Source organism: Protopterus annectens, chromosome 7.part0, assembly GCF_019279795.1.
Source record: "Protopterus annectens isolate FY-2018-M chromosome 7.part0, PAN1.0, whole genome shotgun sequence".
In the NCBI taxonomy this organism is placed as follows: domain Eukaryota; kingdom Metazoa; phylum Chordata; order Ceratodontiformes; family Protopteridae; genus Protopterus; species Protopterus annectens.
The window spans coordinates 1,710,331,696-1,710,351,895 of NC_056739.1; the positions used below are offsets into that span (position 1 = coordinate 1,710,331,696).

Consider the following 20,200-nt stretch of genomic DNA (forward strand, 5'->3'; position numbering starts at 1 on the left):
AACAGTCCCACATATAGACTTTATCATAAGGAAACAAGGGTATAACATGGCTAGGCTTATAAGAGCCCGAGGGTCATTAGCCTAGAAATCTCCTATGATCCTATAATCCTAAGGAGTCACAATTGATAACCGCCTAAAACCTGATCTGCTTATGCATTAAGCTGTTAAAAAAAACTCACCTGAAACTTGGCATGTTATACAGAAGTTAAGTATTACCTCACTGATAGCACTAGGAAAACCACTGCATCAACCTGCACACTCTCCCTTTACCTTTATGTTTTCCCGAATCCAACCAAACTTCAAAGTAGAGAAAAAAATGAAACTAGATAGATGTTATAACAGAATCACCTGATATGTATTGAGCCTGTCTACAAAAAGTCACAACTGCGCAGCCTGAAAACACTTGGCTTGATCTTCCACAATAATTAAACCTCGCTTGACTACTTACTGCCTGTAACCTAATTTATAAACCAGAAAACTGTCCAGCTCTACAAGACACACTTAGTATGTTCTCTCCATCTTAGGAACTAGCATTCTCAGAATAAATGTTGCTCTTGCTCAACCCCAAGTCTAATACCATAACAGTGAGTGCAGTAATAAGCATCGTATTAAATACTCCTGCCGTTTCTATGTACCTCCACTTTACTTTTCAGCACCTCTCAATCCACTCCTCTAACATCATTTTTATTAACCTTTAAAACTTTTCTAACTAAATATTAGCATCTGTAACCACCTGTCTTTCACTTATCCATATCACCTTGTAATAATTCACTTTCCACCTCATCTTCTCTGTGATGTTAATTTGCTACACCTCATTTATATTTGTTATATTTGTGTAACTCTGTTATACTACTATATACAAATGTTGCCTCTACTATATATCATAATGTTTGATCATACAAATTGTGCCAGTCCAATGGAATCTATGTTTTATTGATATACATGTAAATATCTTATTTCTAGGTCTAACTTAAGCACTTGTACTAACTTGTAATCCTGTCTGTTTTGCCTGTGTAATTGGTTTGTAGAGCGTTTCTTCCTGAGCCTCTGCTGAAAAGGGGTTTTGCCAAACTTTTCTCATCAAGAAATGTAAATAAATACACTAATAAAGTAACACTATAATACAATATTTTTGTTTATATATGTTTAACTTTTTTATATTATAACAGTACAATAATATTAAAAAATGTTGCATGAGGATGTTTAAATATCCAGGATGATAAAAGAGACATTTTTCTGTGTGAAGAGGGTGTTTATATTTGAAATATGGAAAATGCAGTGCTGGATTACAGGCCTCATGTGCCTGGAGCTGAAAATTAGACAGGCCATTTTTCTTTGCTGTGATAATTAGCACATAATTTCAAACAAGACTGGGAGTAAAATCAGTAGAGCCTATTTTTGACTTCTGGTCAGCCTCTGGGAAACAGAGTAATCAGTTGTTCCATTTTGAATTTATTATTGTATTGTATGCTACTGTTTTCCGTGATATATCTTTGTTATTGATGAGCTTTTGCTGGAATATTTTCACCATCTTTGTTTTCCTTACAGTGGGAGTTTATTTCAGCTTTCAGGCAAGCACCACGTCAAGATAATGCATTTGCTGTAGTAAATGCTGGAATGAGAGTTGTTTTCAAGGAAGAGTCAAATATCATTAGCCAGTGTAACATCTTCTATGGAGGAACTGGTCCAACTACTGTTGGTGCAAGAAAGACGTGTCAGCAGCTCATAGGAAGGTAAGCGATGTATTGTCTGTCCTCTTTTTCACAGAAAATACCTAGTAATGTATGTAACAGTGAATAATTTATTTATTGCTTTATTTTGTTTTTATTTAACTTTGTTAATTAGATTAGAGCACTGATTCATATGGATCTTTGTCAGACTCAGCTCATTGTCTAATTAAATGACTCAGAGTCGATCAGTAGGAAAATGGAGCCAGAGGAAATCAAATCCAGGTCTATAAGTAGAAACTCATTAACAACCCAGACCCTTAATCCTCTGTGCTAGCTGCAGAATACTCACTTCTTCTTCTTTCGGCTTTTCTCGGTTAGGGGTCGCCACAGTGGTTCACCTGTCCACTCATGATTGGCAGTGGAGTTTTTACAGTGTTGAGTTGCCAGTCCAGTGCCCAACTTTCCCCAGAAGGTGCACACACACACACACACACACACACACACACACACACACACACACACACACACACACACACATATGCACTCATGCCTAGGGCCAATTTCGAGTGTCCATTCCACCTACAGCATGTTTTTGGGATATGGGAAGAAACCAGAACACTGGGAGGAAACCCACATAACCACAGGAAGGACATACAGACTCTGTACAGAAGACACCCCAGCCAAGGATCGAACCGGAGAGCCCAGCTGCAGAATATTTACTATATTTCTAATTTCATTCAGTGATTCATTGGGTCTTCGAACTAGACCTGTTAATAAATCCATTTTTTTCTGTGTAGACTCGGTTTCCTTTTCCTTCAAACAATCCTAATAAACATACATTTTATTTAACCATTTAACTTGATGTTAAAGGTGCTGAATAAATGCATAATCTCTCTAGGAGAATGATTACACTCGAATGAGATTTTAAATTCTTATACCTGTTGAACCAAACCCCAGGTCTGTAGCAGTACTGCGTGGTTTACATGCATCCATGTAAATTGTAACAAGTCAGTTGTGTTTCCACTTTGGAAAGGAGAGAGTGATTGAAATATCTATCATTTTTCCCTATACTGTTAACAGAATGCACTTTACTGTAATATATTTATATATCTTTATTCTACTGAACTTAATATCATCTTTTAGTCTTTTTTTTTGTATGGGACATTTAAATTGTTACCTCATAAATCTCAACAATTTTAGACTCAGCCCTGAAGGGTCTATAGTACAACATCGAACACTTAAAACAGCGAACAATGTTTAATCGACCCTATTTCAGCAATTTCCTAGGGAAAGAAATCGCTGTTCCAACCAAAAAAAAAAAAAACAGTAAACAGTTCCAAACACATACACACTTACCTTAACCCTAATTCTACCCCCCAAACAAAAAGTAAACAGCTGAAAACACATATGCACTTAACTCAACTGTACATCTAACGCAAATAAAAAAAGTAAACAGTTTAAAACATATGGACTTCCCTAACCCTAAGCTCAGTAACTGTTGCACATTTACATTTGAGAGCTATACTGGATAAGGGATCTCTGAGACCACACTACAGTGCAGAACACGGCAAAGTAACGAAGCGGTCAAACGACTTCTTTCTCAGGGAAAGAATTTGCTGAACAGACACTTCACTGTTTTGCCTGTTCACTGTTTATGTGTCGATGAAAACACATTTGACATAATGCATTTTAGTCATTCTAATAGGAACCCGCCTGAATCCACATCAAGTTAGCTTCGTGAAAGGCAGGTCATGCCTTCTTAACCTTGTAAACTTCTCTGACAGATAACTGGGACAGTTTATAGCGGTAATCCAGTACAGACATCATACTTGGACCTGGCCATTGCATTCTGCACTATCCCACATACAGCCATTGTTAATCAAGGTAAACATCAGCCCATATGTAAGGAGGTGGATAACAAATTGGTTGTCAGACAGAAGACATCATTCGAGTTGCAGGTGCTACCTAGGATTCCTTAAGGCTTAGCAGTTGATCCTCTTCTATTTTGGATGTATTTATGTGCTCCACAAGCCAATATTCCAGGTCCCTGCTTAACAAAATGCACTAAAGCCTGTAAACAAGGGGGTGATATTAGAACATCTACCTATATGATGGTATTCCATGATGCGCTGGACTATACAAACAACTGCTGTAAGTACAGTGCCTTATCCTGAATGCCAAAAATATAGTGTAGTCCACTTCGGTAAAAGAATAATTTCTTATCAGACTACACAGATGACACACCCCTTAAAATGGCATAGTAATCAGAGATACAGGCACTCTTGTGGGTGACTCTACTGTATATCCTTTGGTTATTGTGCCTCAACTGTAGTTAGAAAATCTCTTTATCTGGCCCAACTAGTAACCAAGAACATCTCATTCAGAACCAAATAAGACTTACTTCCACTGTAATCATTTCTTATTTACCCCATTATTGAATAAAATATCCCCTTTGGTAGGTAACTAGAGGCACCAGAGGTTCCTAATCAAAAAAGTCACAAAACTTACATACAGAGACTTTTTTGGTTTGGAACCTCTGGGGCCTCTAGTTTTACTAGAGGCCCAGAATACAGAGTGTGGTTGGTCTATTGTGTCATGAAAGTTCTGCACTTTCTAGGGTTATGTCTTCATAGAACTAATGGTTTATCAAACATATATTTGATATAAATATATCCCCTCGAGCCACACGCTCTAAGGATCTAAACTTCACCACAACAATAAATAGGACGTGCTGGAGGGATAGATTCCTGTCCCAGAGACTTCCCATGCTTTGGAACAAGATTCCAGTCTACATTAGGCAGAGCTCCTCACTAACACTCTTCAAAAGAAACCTTGACGAGTGGATGGGAAACAGAAAGTTTACCTCGGAGATCACTTTTGTGGCTCTGCTAGATAGAGGCACAGGCAACTAATCTAAGGGGGTGGCAAAAGCCAACACATTCTGGCTAGGCTCATAAAATGCCTTAGGGCAGATAGCCTAGTACCTACTTATGAACCTATGAACCTATGTACAACAGAACTTAAACTCTATTAACAAATTAACAAGACATGCTGCTGTGCCAGGTTCTTATCCCAGTATACTCCCAACCAGTAGAATAACTTATCCCTGCATATTAAGCAAGACAGTACCCTAGCTTCATTCAAAGCTAAGCTAGACAATTGGATGAGCACTCACTGTTTCTCCCTGGGCCTATTGTCTCTCCTTTATTGAGGCAGGAGGTGATTGATGATGTTGGGTATTCTGGCAAAGAATGACAATGGTCTGATGGGTGATTTCCTTGTAGTTACCTATGAACCTACAAAGCTATATTGGACGAAGTATTTTTTAACAAAATACTGTTTAGACAGTCATACTGACTGTTTCCTAGAATTTAATATGGCATTATTATATATGAGTATATGAGAGAGAGAGAGAGACAGAGTGTGTGTGTGTGTGTGTGTGTGTGTGTGTGTGTGTGTGTGTGTGTGTGTGTGTGTGTGTGTGTGTGTGTGTGTGTGTGTGTGTGTAAGTGCATCAAACATATATAGGGTGGAGGAAATGAGTATTAATTCTCCTCATAAACATACAAACACTAAAGTCACATTAAGTCTATGCTACAGGGCAAGGAAGCTGGGTTTCTCTGCCTCGACAAAATAACTTGTTTTAGCACCTTCACACAGTTGCACATTGGCACTTGGAGTAGGCTGCTGTTCCTAATAACGACATTCCAGCTGTGTCATCAGTAATTGTCAGCAATGTTTTTGTCCCTAGAAATATTTTTTACAGTTACTGAAAAATGTGATAATATGATGTGTATTCTACCTTTTTTTTAAATCTAAATAAGAGAATATATTGTTTGTTATAGTTCATCTGCTTTCAACCAAGAGGAATAGCTACATTCAGTAGTAAATGTATACTGAAAACTGAAACTCTGGTCTTTGTATGCCATTCTCAGAGGAATGCCAGATGTGCCCGTCAACTGAAAGAGTTGAATAAAATCCCTTCTACTTTTAAACTTTTAAAAACTGTTAGCAAGCCTCTTATATCATTTGTAATAAGTGGCTGAAATCTTGATAACAATTCTTTACTCTATCAGCATTTCTGAAATTAAATTATTGCGGATTGTGCCCAATAACTCCTTGTGCTAGGGGTGTCTGCCCCATTTGCCCTACCTGGGCTATTCTTCTGAGCCAAATGACACTAGCACACAAGCACTCAGATTTTGTGACACATGGGAAAGGTTCTAGATGTTTCATCTACCAATGAGCACTTACATGGCTTAAACACCCAGATGTGTTTCTTAAAAAAGGGAAACTAGTAGGAGTTTCTTCTTTTACTATCCTCCATCCCACCCACTTTACCATTCCATTCAGTCTGCTACCTTTACCTAGTGACTCTATTCATAGGTTCATAGGTTCATAGGTTCATACTAGGCTATCTGCCCGAGGGCATTTACAAGCCTAGCCCATCGTTTTGTGGCTTACGCCACCCCTTTAGTATGGGGAACTATACCCATTATTTTGCTGTGCCTCTGTCGAGCAGTGACACTGAGGTAATCCCTGGGGTATATCTGCGATCTCCCATCCATTGGTCAAGATTTCTCTTGAACAAGGCCAGCGAGGTGCTCTGCCTCACATATACCGGGATTTTGTTCCACAGCATAGGGAGTCTTTGGGTGATGAATCTATCCCTCCAGCACGTCCTATTAATAGCCGTGTCGAGGTTTAAGTCTCCGCCCTTGTGGCTCTGATGGATCTAGATTTTTGAGGTGAAGCATATTCATCAAATCTGGGTTTGACATGGCCTTGTATGTTAGGCAAAGGTCACCTCTGAGCAAGCGGTGGCGACTGAATAGAGCTGGAGTTCTTTCAGTCGGGCAGCATAGGACAGATTTTTGAGACCCTTTATCCTTTTGGTGAGGAACTTTTGTGGCCTCTCCAGCTGCTGCAAGTGTCGGGTCAGATACATTCCGAATGGGGCATTGTACTCAATCATTGGTCTGATAAGTGATGAGTAAAGGGAGACTATGACCTCCCTTGATCTAGATGAGAATCCCTTCATGATAAGGTGGGCAATGTAGAAGGTCTTCCTAACTACTTTAGCTACATGGGTGTCGAATGACAGACTACTATCAACCTGGGTCCCCAGGTCCCTGATAACTTCTTCTGTGCTCAGTGGATTGCCACCTATTTGGTAGCTAAGGGTAACCCTGTTTTTCCCGAAGGGTATGACTATGCATTTTTTGGCATTTAACTTTAGGCCATGGTTCTGGCACCAGTTATCCGTTTCTGTGAGACCCTTCTGAAGGATATCTGTGTCAGATGTGTTTTCTACTATGGCCCAGTTTGCAGTCATCTGCAAACTTTGTCAGCCATAACCCTCCTGTGTTTGCTTGTACTTCGGAAAAGTAGATGCCAAACAAGAGTGGGCCCAGGACTGAGCCCTGTGGGACACCACTTGTGACAGGCTTTGAGTCTGACATGGCGCCAGCAACTCTGACCCTGTGGGTTCTGTCACTCAGCCAGTTTGCAACCCATCTTGTGATGTATGGGTTAACATTTAAGCTGATGAGTTTTTCAATGATACCCGAGTGGGGTATTGTATCAAGGCCTTCGCCAGATCGAGGTAGGCTGTATGGACTGCCTTTCCCTCATCAATGGCTTTGGTGACTGTTTGAAAAAGTCAACCAAGTTTAAAAGGCATGATCTGCCTTTGACAAAGCCAAACTGGGTTGGATCCAAAGTCTGCAAATTCCCTATGTCTTAATTTATGAGGTCCATTATGATCCTCTCCATGGCTTTGCAGATAAGGCTTGTCAAGCTAATGGGCCGGTAATTTCCAGGGTCGGTGGAGGCACCGCCTTTGTGAAGTGGGACCACAGTTGCAGTGCGCCACTCCCTGGGTATGTATCCAGAGGTAAAACTTTGATTAAACAGCTGTCCTAGCTGTGGGTTTAATTCATCATTGAGTTTGTGGAGCACACAGCCGGGGACACCATCAGGTCCCATGGATGCTGTGTTTTTTGATTTGGAGAGAGCAGTTCTCACTTGGGCGTTGGAGATGTTTGGGGGGCTGCAATCGTTTGGTATAGATATCTCTCCTTTTGGGGGGGGGGGAGAAGTTTGCACTGAACCTGTCAGCCAGTATGTTGGCAATGTCTGTAGGATCAGTAATCTTCACAACATTTTGAACTAGTTCTGAGCATATCTGGGAGTTTCCTCCCAGGTTTCTAACATAGCTAAAGAAGGCCTTATGATTGTCTTTTGAGTCTTTAGCTATTTTTCTCTCAAAATTTGCTTTGGATGATTTTATGAGAGCTCTTAGTTTTTACTTATAGTGATCAAGGGTGTCTTACCTTTTAAGGATTTTGCTCTATCTTGTAGTAGCTTCCTCCTTTTGTTGTAGAGTTTGTTTATGGCTGGGGTCCACCAGACTGGACGCTTGCCTTTGGTACAAAGAGTCTTTGTTTTGCTTGGGATTGCCTTATCCATGCAGTCCTGCAGGTGCTGGTAGAAGGCATTTGTAAGTGATTCAGTGGCTTGAGTACTGTTTTCCACTTGCTCGGGGCCTTAAAGGAGACCACACTAGTCTTTAGAAGTGTGAAGTCGGCTTTGAGAAGTTCTTTACTGTGGTCTTTTTATTTCAGGTGGGGTGGGATGAGGACCTCCAGCGAGATTAGTTTGCGATCTGATCTCACCAGTGAGGGGTATACTTCCGGTGTTGAACATTGTGCTCCCATGTTCGTGATGATGAGATCAAGTATGTTATCTCCTCTTGTGGGGATGGTGACTAGTTGTTCCATGGCATTTGAGTTTATGAATTCCAGGAACTTTTGGGCTAGGGTGTTTGGGCTTGAGTAGTGTTCCCAGTCTATATTAGGGTAATTGAAGTCACCTAGTATGATGGTGTTTGGTGATACATTTAACCCCTCTAGTGTTTTCAGGAAGGCCATGTGAGGTTCCTGAGTTTGTGAGGGTGGCTTGTAGCATGCTACAATTTGCAGAGCAGTCTTGCCTATGGTTAATTGCACCTGGATGGTCTCCAATGCATCGTGCGTTGCCACCAGTCTTGAGGTGTGGGTGTCCTTGATGAATAGGGATACCCCCCCCTCCTTTCTTGGTATTGTCCGGATTTTGGGGCCGGAACGCATGATATGAGGTAAAACCTGATAGTGCTGGGGTGCTCTCAGGAGCCTTGAACCAGGTTTCTGTCACAGCACAGACATCGATGTTCTCCATACTGAGAAGGGCCTTGAGTGCGTGCATTTTGAGATTTAGACTTCTGGCATTGAGCAGCATTACCCTTAGTTTTTTCCTTTTTGTGTTCTAGGGTGGTAGGTTTAGAATTTGAGCTTTGCCTAAAAAGGCACTATGGGGTGGCAAGAGCCTTTGCCAATATCCGGAATCCCAGGGGTGACAGGTGCAAGCCGTCCCTTGAAACAGCGTGGCTTGTCCAGCATGTCATCCCAGGCAGACAGACACTGGATCCCCTTTGAATGACACTAGTGTTTAAGCCAATTGTTAAAGCTGATCATCTTATCTCTGTATTGTGGCATCATTCTTGGTGAAGGTAGGATACTTCTCAAGGTCAGGGTCATACCTGCCTGGGCTACATAATCAGAGAGCTCCTCAATGTCTCTTTTCATGTAGTCCAAGGAGGTACGTCTCAGGTCGTTTACACCAGCGTGGACAATGACTGAGTCATATTTGTACCTGCTGTTGAGTGACCTGAGTGCTTGTGTTATGTGGCGGATTCTAGCGCCTGACAGGCAGCTTACTGTGACCTTCTCCTTACTCAGTCTGGTGAGCGGGACGTCAGTGTGTCTGACTATGGAGTCACCAATGACTAGTGTGTCTGGCATTGTGTTTGGCCTTAAGGGCTGTGACTGTTTGACACTCTGACTGTGAGGTCTATGTGTTGCAGGTATTGTGTATTCATTCATCCTGCTGTGGGACAGGTACTGGGCTCCAGGGTAGGGTCCTAATTTCCCCTTCTCCTAGGACACACTCAGTCCATTGAGTCAGGCAAGTATCCTATAACCCACAGTTTAGGATGAAGGTTAGAACCTTCCCCTCACTGGAACAGCAGCCATATGGCCTATTCCTTCCATTGTTATGAGCTTGTCAGCACCACCTCTCCATTAAAGATGAAGGAGTGGGTGATTTATTTTGTTAGGCGGACATAACTAATTTAGTTGGTTGTGACACAGTTGTAATCTTTGTTATAACTACCCATCAGCAAGAGCACATGTACACTATTTTTCAAGGAGTCCCCTAGATTTGCAGTGCAAACATTGCTAAGCCCATTACTGCTGGTGAGACATCTAACTAGCAGTAGGTGATGCCAATGCAGTGGGCCATTTGTGCCACCCCGTGGCTAAGCTGGCTTCAGGCATTTATTCCCATCCTCCCACCTGGTCTGTCTAGCATCAGTGCTGCTAACCAAACACAGGAGGTAGAAGGAACCTCCATGTTAAAATCAAAATTGGTGCCATTAATTATATTCATAAAAACTAGGACTGCAAAGTGTGATCTGTGCAGTTCCTAACAGGAATAAATTTGACAGGTTCATACAATATTAGTAGTTTGTGGCTGTAACTGTGTCACTTTGAACAAATATTAACTGCATCTGAGAAACAGAACATTTCTTATTTTTGAGAATAAATGCATGCACTCATAAACTACCGCCCCATTAGCCTGACAAGCCTCGTCTGCAAAGCCATGGAACGTATCATCATGGAACTCATAAACAAAGACATTGGAGATCTCCAAACTCTGGACCCCACACAGTTTAGGTTTGTAAAAGGCAGATCATGTCTCCTAAACCTGAAAGACTTCTTTGAAGTAGTCACCAAAGCCACAGATGAGGGTAAGGTGGTTCACACAGCCTATCTAGATCTCGCCAAGGCATTCAACACCATCCCCTACTCTGGAATTATAGATAAACGCACTAAACTAGGTATAAATCCCTATGTCACAAGAAGGGTTGCCAACTGGCTTACTGACAGAACCCACACCGTGAAAGTAGCTGACTCCAAATCAGACTTCAGACCAGTGACAAGTGGAGTACCACAGGGTTCAGTCCTGGGTCCTCTCCTGTTTGGTATCTACTTCTGAAGTACAGGCTAACACAGAAGGTCTTTGGCTAACTAAATTCACAGATGACTGCAAACTAGGAGCCATAATCGAAACTCCTAACGATGTGGACATCCTGCAAAAGGGCCTCACTGAGACAGATGCCTGGTGTCAAAAACATGGTCTCAAGCTCAATGCCAAAAAGTGCATGGTCATCCCCTTTGGTAAAAACACTGTACCCATGAACTACCACATAGGTGGTAGTCTACTTAACACTGAAAGTTTGATAAGAGACCTTGGGACACAGGTGGACAGTAGTCTCTCCTTTGATAATCACATTGCCACAGTGGTCAGGAAATCCTTCTACGTGGCACACCTCATCACAAAAGGGTTCTCATCCAAAAAAAAAAGGTCATTGTTCCCCTCTACTCATCACTCATTAGACCCATTATAGAGTACAATGCCCCTTTTGGTATGTACCTCACAAGACATCTACAACAACAAAAATACCTCACAAAGAGGATTAGGATTACTGGCCTCAAACAGATGCCTTACGAAGACCGTCTCAAAAAACTCCAGCTTTACTCCGTTGCATATCGCCTACTCAGAGACGATCTCTGCCTAACATACAAAGCTGTGGCAAACCCGGCGCTGTTGGACATGCTCCACTTAAAGAAATCCCAATCCCTCCGAGCTACACGCTCTAGGGACCTAAACCTTGTCACCACAATAAACAGAACATGCTGGAGGGATAGATTCCTGTCCCAGAAACTTCCCATACTCTGGAACAGACTACCTATCTATGTCAAACAGAGCTCCTCATTAACGCTCTTCAAGAAAAATCTTGATGATTGGATGGGTAATAGGAAATTCACCCCGGGGATCACTTCTGTGGTTCTGCTTGACAGGGGCACAGTACAATTCCTATTTCTTTATGTAGACAATCCAGCCTTCCTCTTCACTACCATAACATTTTAACTTTCACCAGTCTATCAAGATTTTCTTTCATAACTCTGTAAACTCATATTTTTGTATATAAATCTGTACAGAAACGTGTATGTAATTCTGAACCTAGAATTTGATTACTGAAGTGATGAGGTTTCTGCATCTATGTTACTAATATTCTTTGAAATGTAATGATAGTGCACATTTTACTTTCATTCTAAGGAATTCCTGAAATTAAAAATGCATTAATGATTACATCAACACATGACTACAATGTGTGCAACAGCTTGTAATATCTGTAATACTTGTATATTGTCAATTGGCTTGGGTAGCACAATTATCCTTATACTTAGTAGTCTATAGGCTACTCTGACGTGACACGTGTCTCACTTTTTGAACCATGAAAGACCAAATTGTAGTCAATCTCCTGTGTTTTTGTAAAAACAGTGGCTCTACATACAACCATACTAAGCTGTTTGTACTCACTGGAGAGATAGGTCACTAACTCAACATATTCCCAGCCTCTGGAACAAGTTACCACTATAGGTCAAACAAAGTACTACTTTGACGACTTTAAATCTAGTCTTGATGATTGGATAGGTAGACACACATTTACACCAGAGTTAGCATGTATACCCCTGCTTGATTTCAGATGTGGGCACCATCAATTGCTTGAAAAGGGAGGCATGAACCTCTAAGCATGTCTATGTAAAGGAGTATACACTACAGTCTAACACACTGTAATCTGTAATTACATACTCACTTTAGTGTTTTTTTTGTGATAAGTTATTAAACACTGGATATTTCTTTATATAAAAATCTAAAGAAAAAAAATCATTGTTGGATAGACATTACTCCCTTTTCCATAGATTCATAGGTAAATACTAGAGGAAAAGTGTGGTGAATGGCTACTCATAGTCTTTGGATGAATCACAACCCCTATTGATGGTTCAACACAGAGAAGCAAGCTTCCTAGAGACAGAAGACTCAAGGGGGAAAAGACATGATAGCTTATTAACTACTATGAACATCTGGGCATTCACTGGTGAGGTACTTTTGGGGTCTTTCCAGTTGCTACAGGTGTCTGGTAAGGTACATCCCAAAAGGGGCATTGTACTCAATTATGGGCCTGATGAGGGATGAGTAAAGAGGCACAATGACCTCCCCTGATCTAGATGTGAATCCCTTCATGATTAGGTGGGCTATATAAAATGTTTTTCTAACCACTTTGGCCATGTGGTTGTCAAATGAGAGATTGCTATCAACTTGGGTCCCTAGGTCCCTAATTACTTCTTCTGTACTTAATGGATTACCACCTATGTGGTAATTTGTGGCACTTTGTTTTGCCAAAGGGATGACTATACACTTTTTGGCATTTAGCTTGAGGCCATGGCTCTGGCACTAGTTGTCTGTTTCTATGAGGCTCTTTTGGAGGATGCTTGTGTCGGCTGGAGAGTCAATTATGGTGCCCAGTTTGCAGTCATCTGCGAACTTGGTCAGCCACAGTCCTTCTGTGTTGGCCTGTACCTCCGAGAAATATATACCGAACAAGAGAGGTCCCAGGACTGAGCCTTGTGGGACACCACTTGTAACTGGTTTGGAGTCTGACATGGCTCCAGCAATTCTAATCATGTGGGTTCTGTCCTTGAGCCAGTTTGCAATCCATCTAGTGACATAGGGGTTTATATTTAAGCTGGTGAGCTTATCTATAATGCCCGAGTGGGGTATTGTATCGAAGGCTTTTGCAAGGTCCAGGTAGGCTGTGTGGACCACCTTCTCCTCGCCAATGGCCTTGGTGACTGTTTCAAAGAAATCAACCAGGTTTAAGAGGCAGGATCTGCCCTTAAAAAAGCCGAACTGGGTAGGATCCAGTGTCTGTAGGTCCCCAATATCTTTATTTATGAGGTCCATGATGATCCTTTCCATAGCTTTGCAGACCAAGCTAGTCAGGCTTATGGGGCGATAGTTTCCAGGATCCGTTGAGGCACCACCTTTATAGAGAGGGACCACTGTTGCTGTACGCCACTCTTTGGGCACATATCCTGTAGTAAGGCTGAGATTGAACAGTAGTTTTATGTTTGGGTTTAGCTCTTCTTGGAGTTCATGTAGGGCAGCCGGGACACAGTCTGGTCCCATTGATGCTGTGTTTTTGCTTTGGAGAGGGCGGCTCTTACCTGAGCATCTGAGATGTCAAGGGGGCAGCACTCTGCTGGGATAGATATTTGCCCTTTTGGTGGGGGGGAGAAGTTTGCACTGAACCTGTCAGCTAGGATGTTGGCAATGTCTGTGGGTTCAGTGTATTTTTTGTCATTTTGGACTAATTCTGAGCATATCTGGGAATTACCACCCAGGTTCCTAACATAACTAAAGAAACCTTGTGATTATCCTTAGTGTCCTGTGCAATTTTTCTCTCGAAGCTGGCCTTAGATAATTTTATGAGTGCCCATAGTTTTTTGCTAATACTGATCAGTGATGCCTTCCCTTTTTGGGATTTTGCTCTATCATTTAGTAGCTTCCTCCTTCTATTGTATAGTTTGTTTATGGCTGGGGTCCACCAGACAGGACGTCTGCCTTTGGAGGATTGGGTCTTGGTTTTATTTGGGATCGCATGATCCATGCATTCCTGAAGGTGTTCATAGAATGCATTTATAAAGGATTCTGCGGTCTGGGCAGTATTTTCCACAGGCCCGGGGGCTTTGAAGGATTCCACCTCGGTTTTGAGGAGTGTGAAATTTGCTTTAGAGAAGTTTTTCACTGTGGTTTTCTGGGCAGGGGGTGGGGTCGGGTTACCAGTGAGGGATACACTTCTGGTCTGGAGCATAGAGTCCCCATGTTGGTGATGATCAGGTCCAGTATGTTTTCTCCTCTTGTGGAAGTGGTAGCAAGTTGTTCCATAGCATTTGAGTTTATAAATTCTAGGAACCTTTGGGCTAGGGTGTTGGAGCTAGAGTAATGCTCCCAGTCTATGTTTGGGTAGTTGAAGTCGCCCAATATAATGGTGTTTGGAGAGACCTTCATATTTTCCAGTGTTCTCAGGAAGGCCGAGTGGGGTTCCTGGGTTTGGGAGGGTGGTCTGTAGCAGGCTATAAACTGGAAGGCAGTTTTACCCACTGTTAGTTGCACATGGATAGTCTCTGATGCTTCGTGCTTTGCCACCAACCTGGAGGTGTGGGTATCTTTGATGAATATCGATACTCCCCCTCCTTTTGTGGTTCGGTCCAAGTTTTGGGGCCGAAAAGCATGGTATGAGGTATAATCTGGTAGTGCTGGGGTGGACTCGGGACCCTTGAACCAGCTTTCTGTTACTGCACAGATATCGATGTTCTCCATGCTAAGGAGAGTTTCAAGTGCATGCATCTTGAGGTTTAGACTTCTGGCGTTGAGTAGCATTACTCTTAGTTTTTTATCCCTTGTGATACCTATGGAGGTGGGTTCGTCTTTGAGCCTTGCCTAAAAAAGGCACTATGGGGGTAGCAAGAGCCTTTGCCAATATCCAAAAGCCCAGGGGTGACAGGTGCAAGCCATCCCTAGCAAAGCATCGTGGCTTGTCGAGCATATCATCCCAAGCTGACAGGCATTGGATCCCGTTTGAATGACACCAGTACTTAAGCCAATTGTTGAAATTGATCATCTTGTCTTCATATTGTGGCATCATTCTTGGTGAGGGTAAGATGCTACTCAAGGTCAGGGTCATACCAGCCTGGGCTACATGCTCAGAGAGCTCCTTTATGTCTCTTTTCATGTAGTCCAGGGAGGTACGTGTCAGGTCATTCACACCAGCATGGACAATGACTGAGTCATATTTGTACTTGCCTTGGAGTGACCTGAGTGCTTGTGTTATGTGGCGGATCCTAGCACCCGACAGGCTGCTCACCGTGACCCTCTCCTTGTCAGCCTGGTGAGCGGGACGTCAGTGTGCCTGACGATAGAGTCACCTATTACAAGTGTATCAGGTGTGTTGTTTAGTTTTAAGGGCTGTGACTGTTCGGCACACTGGCTTTGTGAGATATGTGTTGCACGTGTTTTGTTTTGGGGTAGCGGTTGCTTGGGTGTCTGCTTTGGAGGTCTCTGCTGCTTAGGCAGATCATTATTTAGAGCCTCCGAGTATGTTTTGTGTGATTATGTGTTTGGTTTGCTGTCGTGGTAGGTCTATGTGAGACTGGAATTGTAGTGAGTGTGGTTTCCTTCTCCTCCTGACTGGTTATGCCAGTACTGAGTTGAGAGAGCTTAGCCTCCAGTTTGGCTATATGGTTGCATCTCTCACATGTGTTGGAATTTGTTGGGAGGAGGAGAGGGTTGTCTGTGTACATGAGGCAGTTGTAACATTGCCTCAAGATACCCAGATTGACCAGCTGGACCGGAGGGGAGATTGACAACTGACCTTTGGACATGCTAGAATAATATTGGGAATTCCTTAATAATTGAAAACAAGGGTATATATGACGCTATGGAATGGACTAAATAGAGATGCTATTTAGTCCATCCGATATGTGTGTGTGTGTGTGTGTGTGTGTGTGTGTGTGTGTGTGTGTGTGTGTGTGTGTGCATGTGTGTATACGTGTGTATGTGTATATGTGGCTTTGCTCCCCACACCCCCCTACTTAAATATACCAACTCAGAGATTGCACCATAGTGGGGGAAATGGTAAAGTCCCGAAGACGGCCCACTGAATTTTTTCCCTGGGAAAAAATTAGATGTTCCGTGACTTCGCTATTTTGCCATTTCGACAATATCGGATCGAGTAAATAGCATTGCTATTTAGTCCATTCCATAGCGTCATATAGACCCTATATATATTTTTATTTTTATTTTTATTTATTTTACATTTGTTTACCGGGTTGGTCTGACTGGATACATATCCTTTTTCAGCAGAGACCCGGGGAGAAAAGCTCCACATTCACAAAGAACAAAAAATACATAGAATAACATCAAAAACATTCAAAATACAGAGAGACTCATTGCAATAACATTCTATTAAGTTGCACAGTTATAATTTTGAGTAGGATCCCAGATATTGAGATAGGTTAGGAAGTAAGGAGGTTTGCTCTATTAATCCCAAGGGAGAAGGCAATATTTTCGTTGACAAGTCGAATCTATGGTTATAGGAGGGGGCAATCTAAGGGAAGCAAAATTGTATAAAGAAATAGGTTTAAAGGAAACTAGAGAAGTTTTAGGAGAGGAAGTCCTATAGATAATACTGAGAGGGTGGTAAGGAACCATTGTGTTAGTCAGGATTGTCACAGGGGCATAGCCAATGTGCCTTAAGAAATGACTTGAGACTGGTTTTAAAATGGCTGATTGAAGTTGCAAGTCTTAGGTTTTGGGAAGGGAGTTCCATAGCCTTCCAATAGAATTGGCATAGAGAGCATCACCTCCTGAGTTATTTGATTTCCTGGTTTGTACCAGGACACTATTAGAAGATCGGAGGCAGTTAAGGTTGGAGTAAGGGGTCAGGAGTTGGTTCAAAGAGGGTTCTTCTGGTTCCTTAATTATTTTAAATGCTTCCGTAAGTTGTTTGAATTTAAGAAGATTAGGTAATTCTAACCATTCAAGTTTCTTAAGGTTGAAACAGTGATGAGTACGGTAAGGTGATCCAGTCACGAACTTAGCGATGTGGTTATAAGCAACTGAGAGTTTGTTGAGCTCATTTTTGTTGAGGAAGGATAGGACCGGGGATGAATACAGTAGGGTGGAGAGAAGGTGAGTTCTCGCTATAGTAAGTTTGGTATAAGGGGTTAGAAAGTTTTTAATTCTGTACATGGAGCCTAGTTTCTTGTTAACTGTCTTAATAGTTTGACTAATATGTACATCAAATTTGAGCTTGTGATCAATAGTAACACCTAGTAGTTTGGTGTTGGTGACAGGTTCAATGATGGTGCCATTGATTGATTGAACGTGAAAGATCTTATTATTAGAATGTGGCGGATATTGGCCTGAGGGGGTTCCTGAGGTGGGGAAGATTAGAAGTAGCTTAGTTTTTATGGGATTTAGAATGAGTTTCCGTTCCGAAAACCATTTTTCAACAGCCGTGAAACAGTATTGGGTGGCTACTTGGAGATTATAGAGAGAGACGTCAGAACAAATCAGGGTAGAATCATCTGCATATTGAATGCAGGTGGCTTTGGGGATGACTGAGTGGAGGTCATTTATGAATAAAGAGAAGAGAAGGGGACCAAGTATGGAGCCTTGAGGAACTCCTATGGTATTTGGTAGCAAGTGAGATAGTTTGCTTTGCCACTGGACAGCTTGTTGTCTACGGAAAGATAAGCATCAAACCACCGTAGGGCTAAGTTATCAAGGTGAAAGGATTCAAGGGTGTGGAGCAATAGTTGGTGATTGACCATGTCAAAGGCTTTTGACAAGTCAAGAAAGAGAGCAGAAGTTATAAATTTATTGTTCCGATTGTTATTTACTGAATCCACAAAGGAAAGGAGGGCAGTGGTAGTGCTATGATGGGGGCGAAACCCATGTTGAGTTTTAGACAGAAGATTGTTTAGGGTGAGGTGGTGTAGGAGTTGCTTGTGAGCACACTTTTCCATGATTTTTGCTATAGGCGACAATATTGCTATAGGTCTATAGTTCGATGTTTCCGTGGCTATATATATAGTTATTGTGGATTCAGACTATTGAACGTTTGTTCAATAGTCCTAGATCCATATGTGTATGTATGTATATATGTATGTATATATATATATATATATATATATATATATATATATAAATATATATATATATATATATATATATATATATATATATATAGATGTGTGTGCATGTGTGTATGTGTGTATATATATATATATATATATATATATATATATATATATATATATATATAAAATTCACTATATTCAAAGGGAATGGATCAAACACAACTAGTTGCTTGGCTGTCTACTGAATATCAAACAAAAAAAAATAAAAACATTCCTCGGGATTCACGTAGGCTGATTTTCCATGCAAGAACAGTGTAAGAGCTCCTTGCATGGAAAATGGCCGCTGAGCGATCCAGGAAAGTGCTATTTTCACATGCAGGAGTGGCCCTACACTGTTCTAGCACGGAAAACTGGCAAATATGCAAATCACCTTATTTGCTGGTGAAAACCATGCAAATGAGGTAATTTTGCGATCCACCAAGCTGCCAGGTCTCCATGCTAGAACAGTATCAGTGCAGAAATGTATTTGGCTAGTAACCGAATACATTTCTGCATCTGACAAAATGGAGGCATGACAGCTCGTGTAAAAGCATGTATTATGTATAATATACATGCCATGGCCAAATATAAGACCACTGGCATTAAAAACAGTTTTTTTTTTTTGGCTGATCTTGGCCGTTTAAGCTTAGGGCAGTTACGCGCAAACGTGATTGTGCCAAAAATAAAAAAAAAGTGGGAAAAGTCAATTTTAAGTTAATTCTGTATTTTGCCATTATAGTCAGTGGCATGCAGAATGTAAACAATACCAGGGAGCACTGGTTGTCAAGAGGAAGGGTCCATTTTAGTGCAGTAACTAATGACTTACAAACTGAGGTAAGCAAATGAGGGTAGTTATACTGAATCACAGATTTCTTCTACGTGTCAGCTTGTACCTAACCATGTAGGTGTAGCAACACAACAGTGCAAGTGTAAGAGCTGAATGACTTCATAAGGGGGTGTATCATGCTTGCTGTAAGCTCAATGTAGCTCTGTGGCCCGTGTTTGCCCTTAGCTAAGCACAGCTAAGGAAGGGGGTGTGTCAGATGTGCCTGAGCACTGTGTACATAGCTTAAACGGGTGTGCACGCTATGCACCGGAATTTAAACAGAAAAACAAAAGAGGAAATGGCAGCACTGTTGACATTTGAGCACTAGGTATGCACGGCGCACCTCGGGGCTTAAATAGGGAGGAACTGGGAACAGGAAACAGCAGTAGGAAGGCAATCCAGGAGAACTAGCATAGGTGGCAGGATGAATGTATCAGAATCAGCCAAATACACATGCAGCAACCCAACACACTACTATAAACTATGCAAACACCTTTCAGACTGGATGTAGGGGAAACAGCAGTAGGAAGGCAATCTAGGAGAACTAGCATAGCTGACAGGTGGAATGTATCAGAATCAGCCAAATACACATGCAGCAGTCCAGCACACTACTATAAACTATGCAAATACCCTACAGACTGGATTTTCCCACAAACTTTACACCACTGGTGTACACAAATGGGGGATTTTTACCTGGCAAGACCAACTATAAATGTTAGAGGCTGCTGCTGCTTTACTTCATCAATATGTGCTAGAGACTGAGGGTGGTAAGAAGGAGAATGCTGACAACTGACCCAAAGTGAGGAGGAGAAGAAGAGTGTAAAGACCCAGGGTAACCTACCAGGACCTACATGAGCTGGAGATAGTGGAGTGCTATAGGGTGGACAGGTACCTCCTACAGCAAATTGTTGAGTTGTGCCGGTCACACCTCACACACAGAACCAACAGAGGGGAACCCATCCCAGTGGATACCAAGGTATGTCTAGTCTTAAGAATACTAGCTACAGGTACTT

General features: G+C 41.8%; 1 protein-coding gene across 1 annotated transcript in view; it reads left to right on the top strand.

Moving 5' to 3' along the window:
• LOC122807193 (aldehyde oxidase 3-like) overlaps positions 1-20,200 on the top strand; it is a 1,326,697-nt gene that overhangs the window by 390,372 nt on the left and 916,125 nt on the right. Inside the window, exon 14 of the mRNA XM_044078243.1 lies at positions 1,549-1,733. Within this exon, the coding sequence (XP_043934178.1) occupies positions 1,549-1,733 (185 nt within the window). The remainder of the gene's footprint in view (positions 1-1,548; positions 1,734-20,200) is intronic.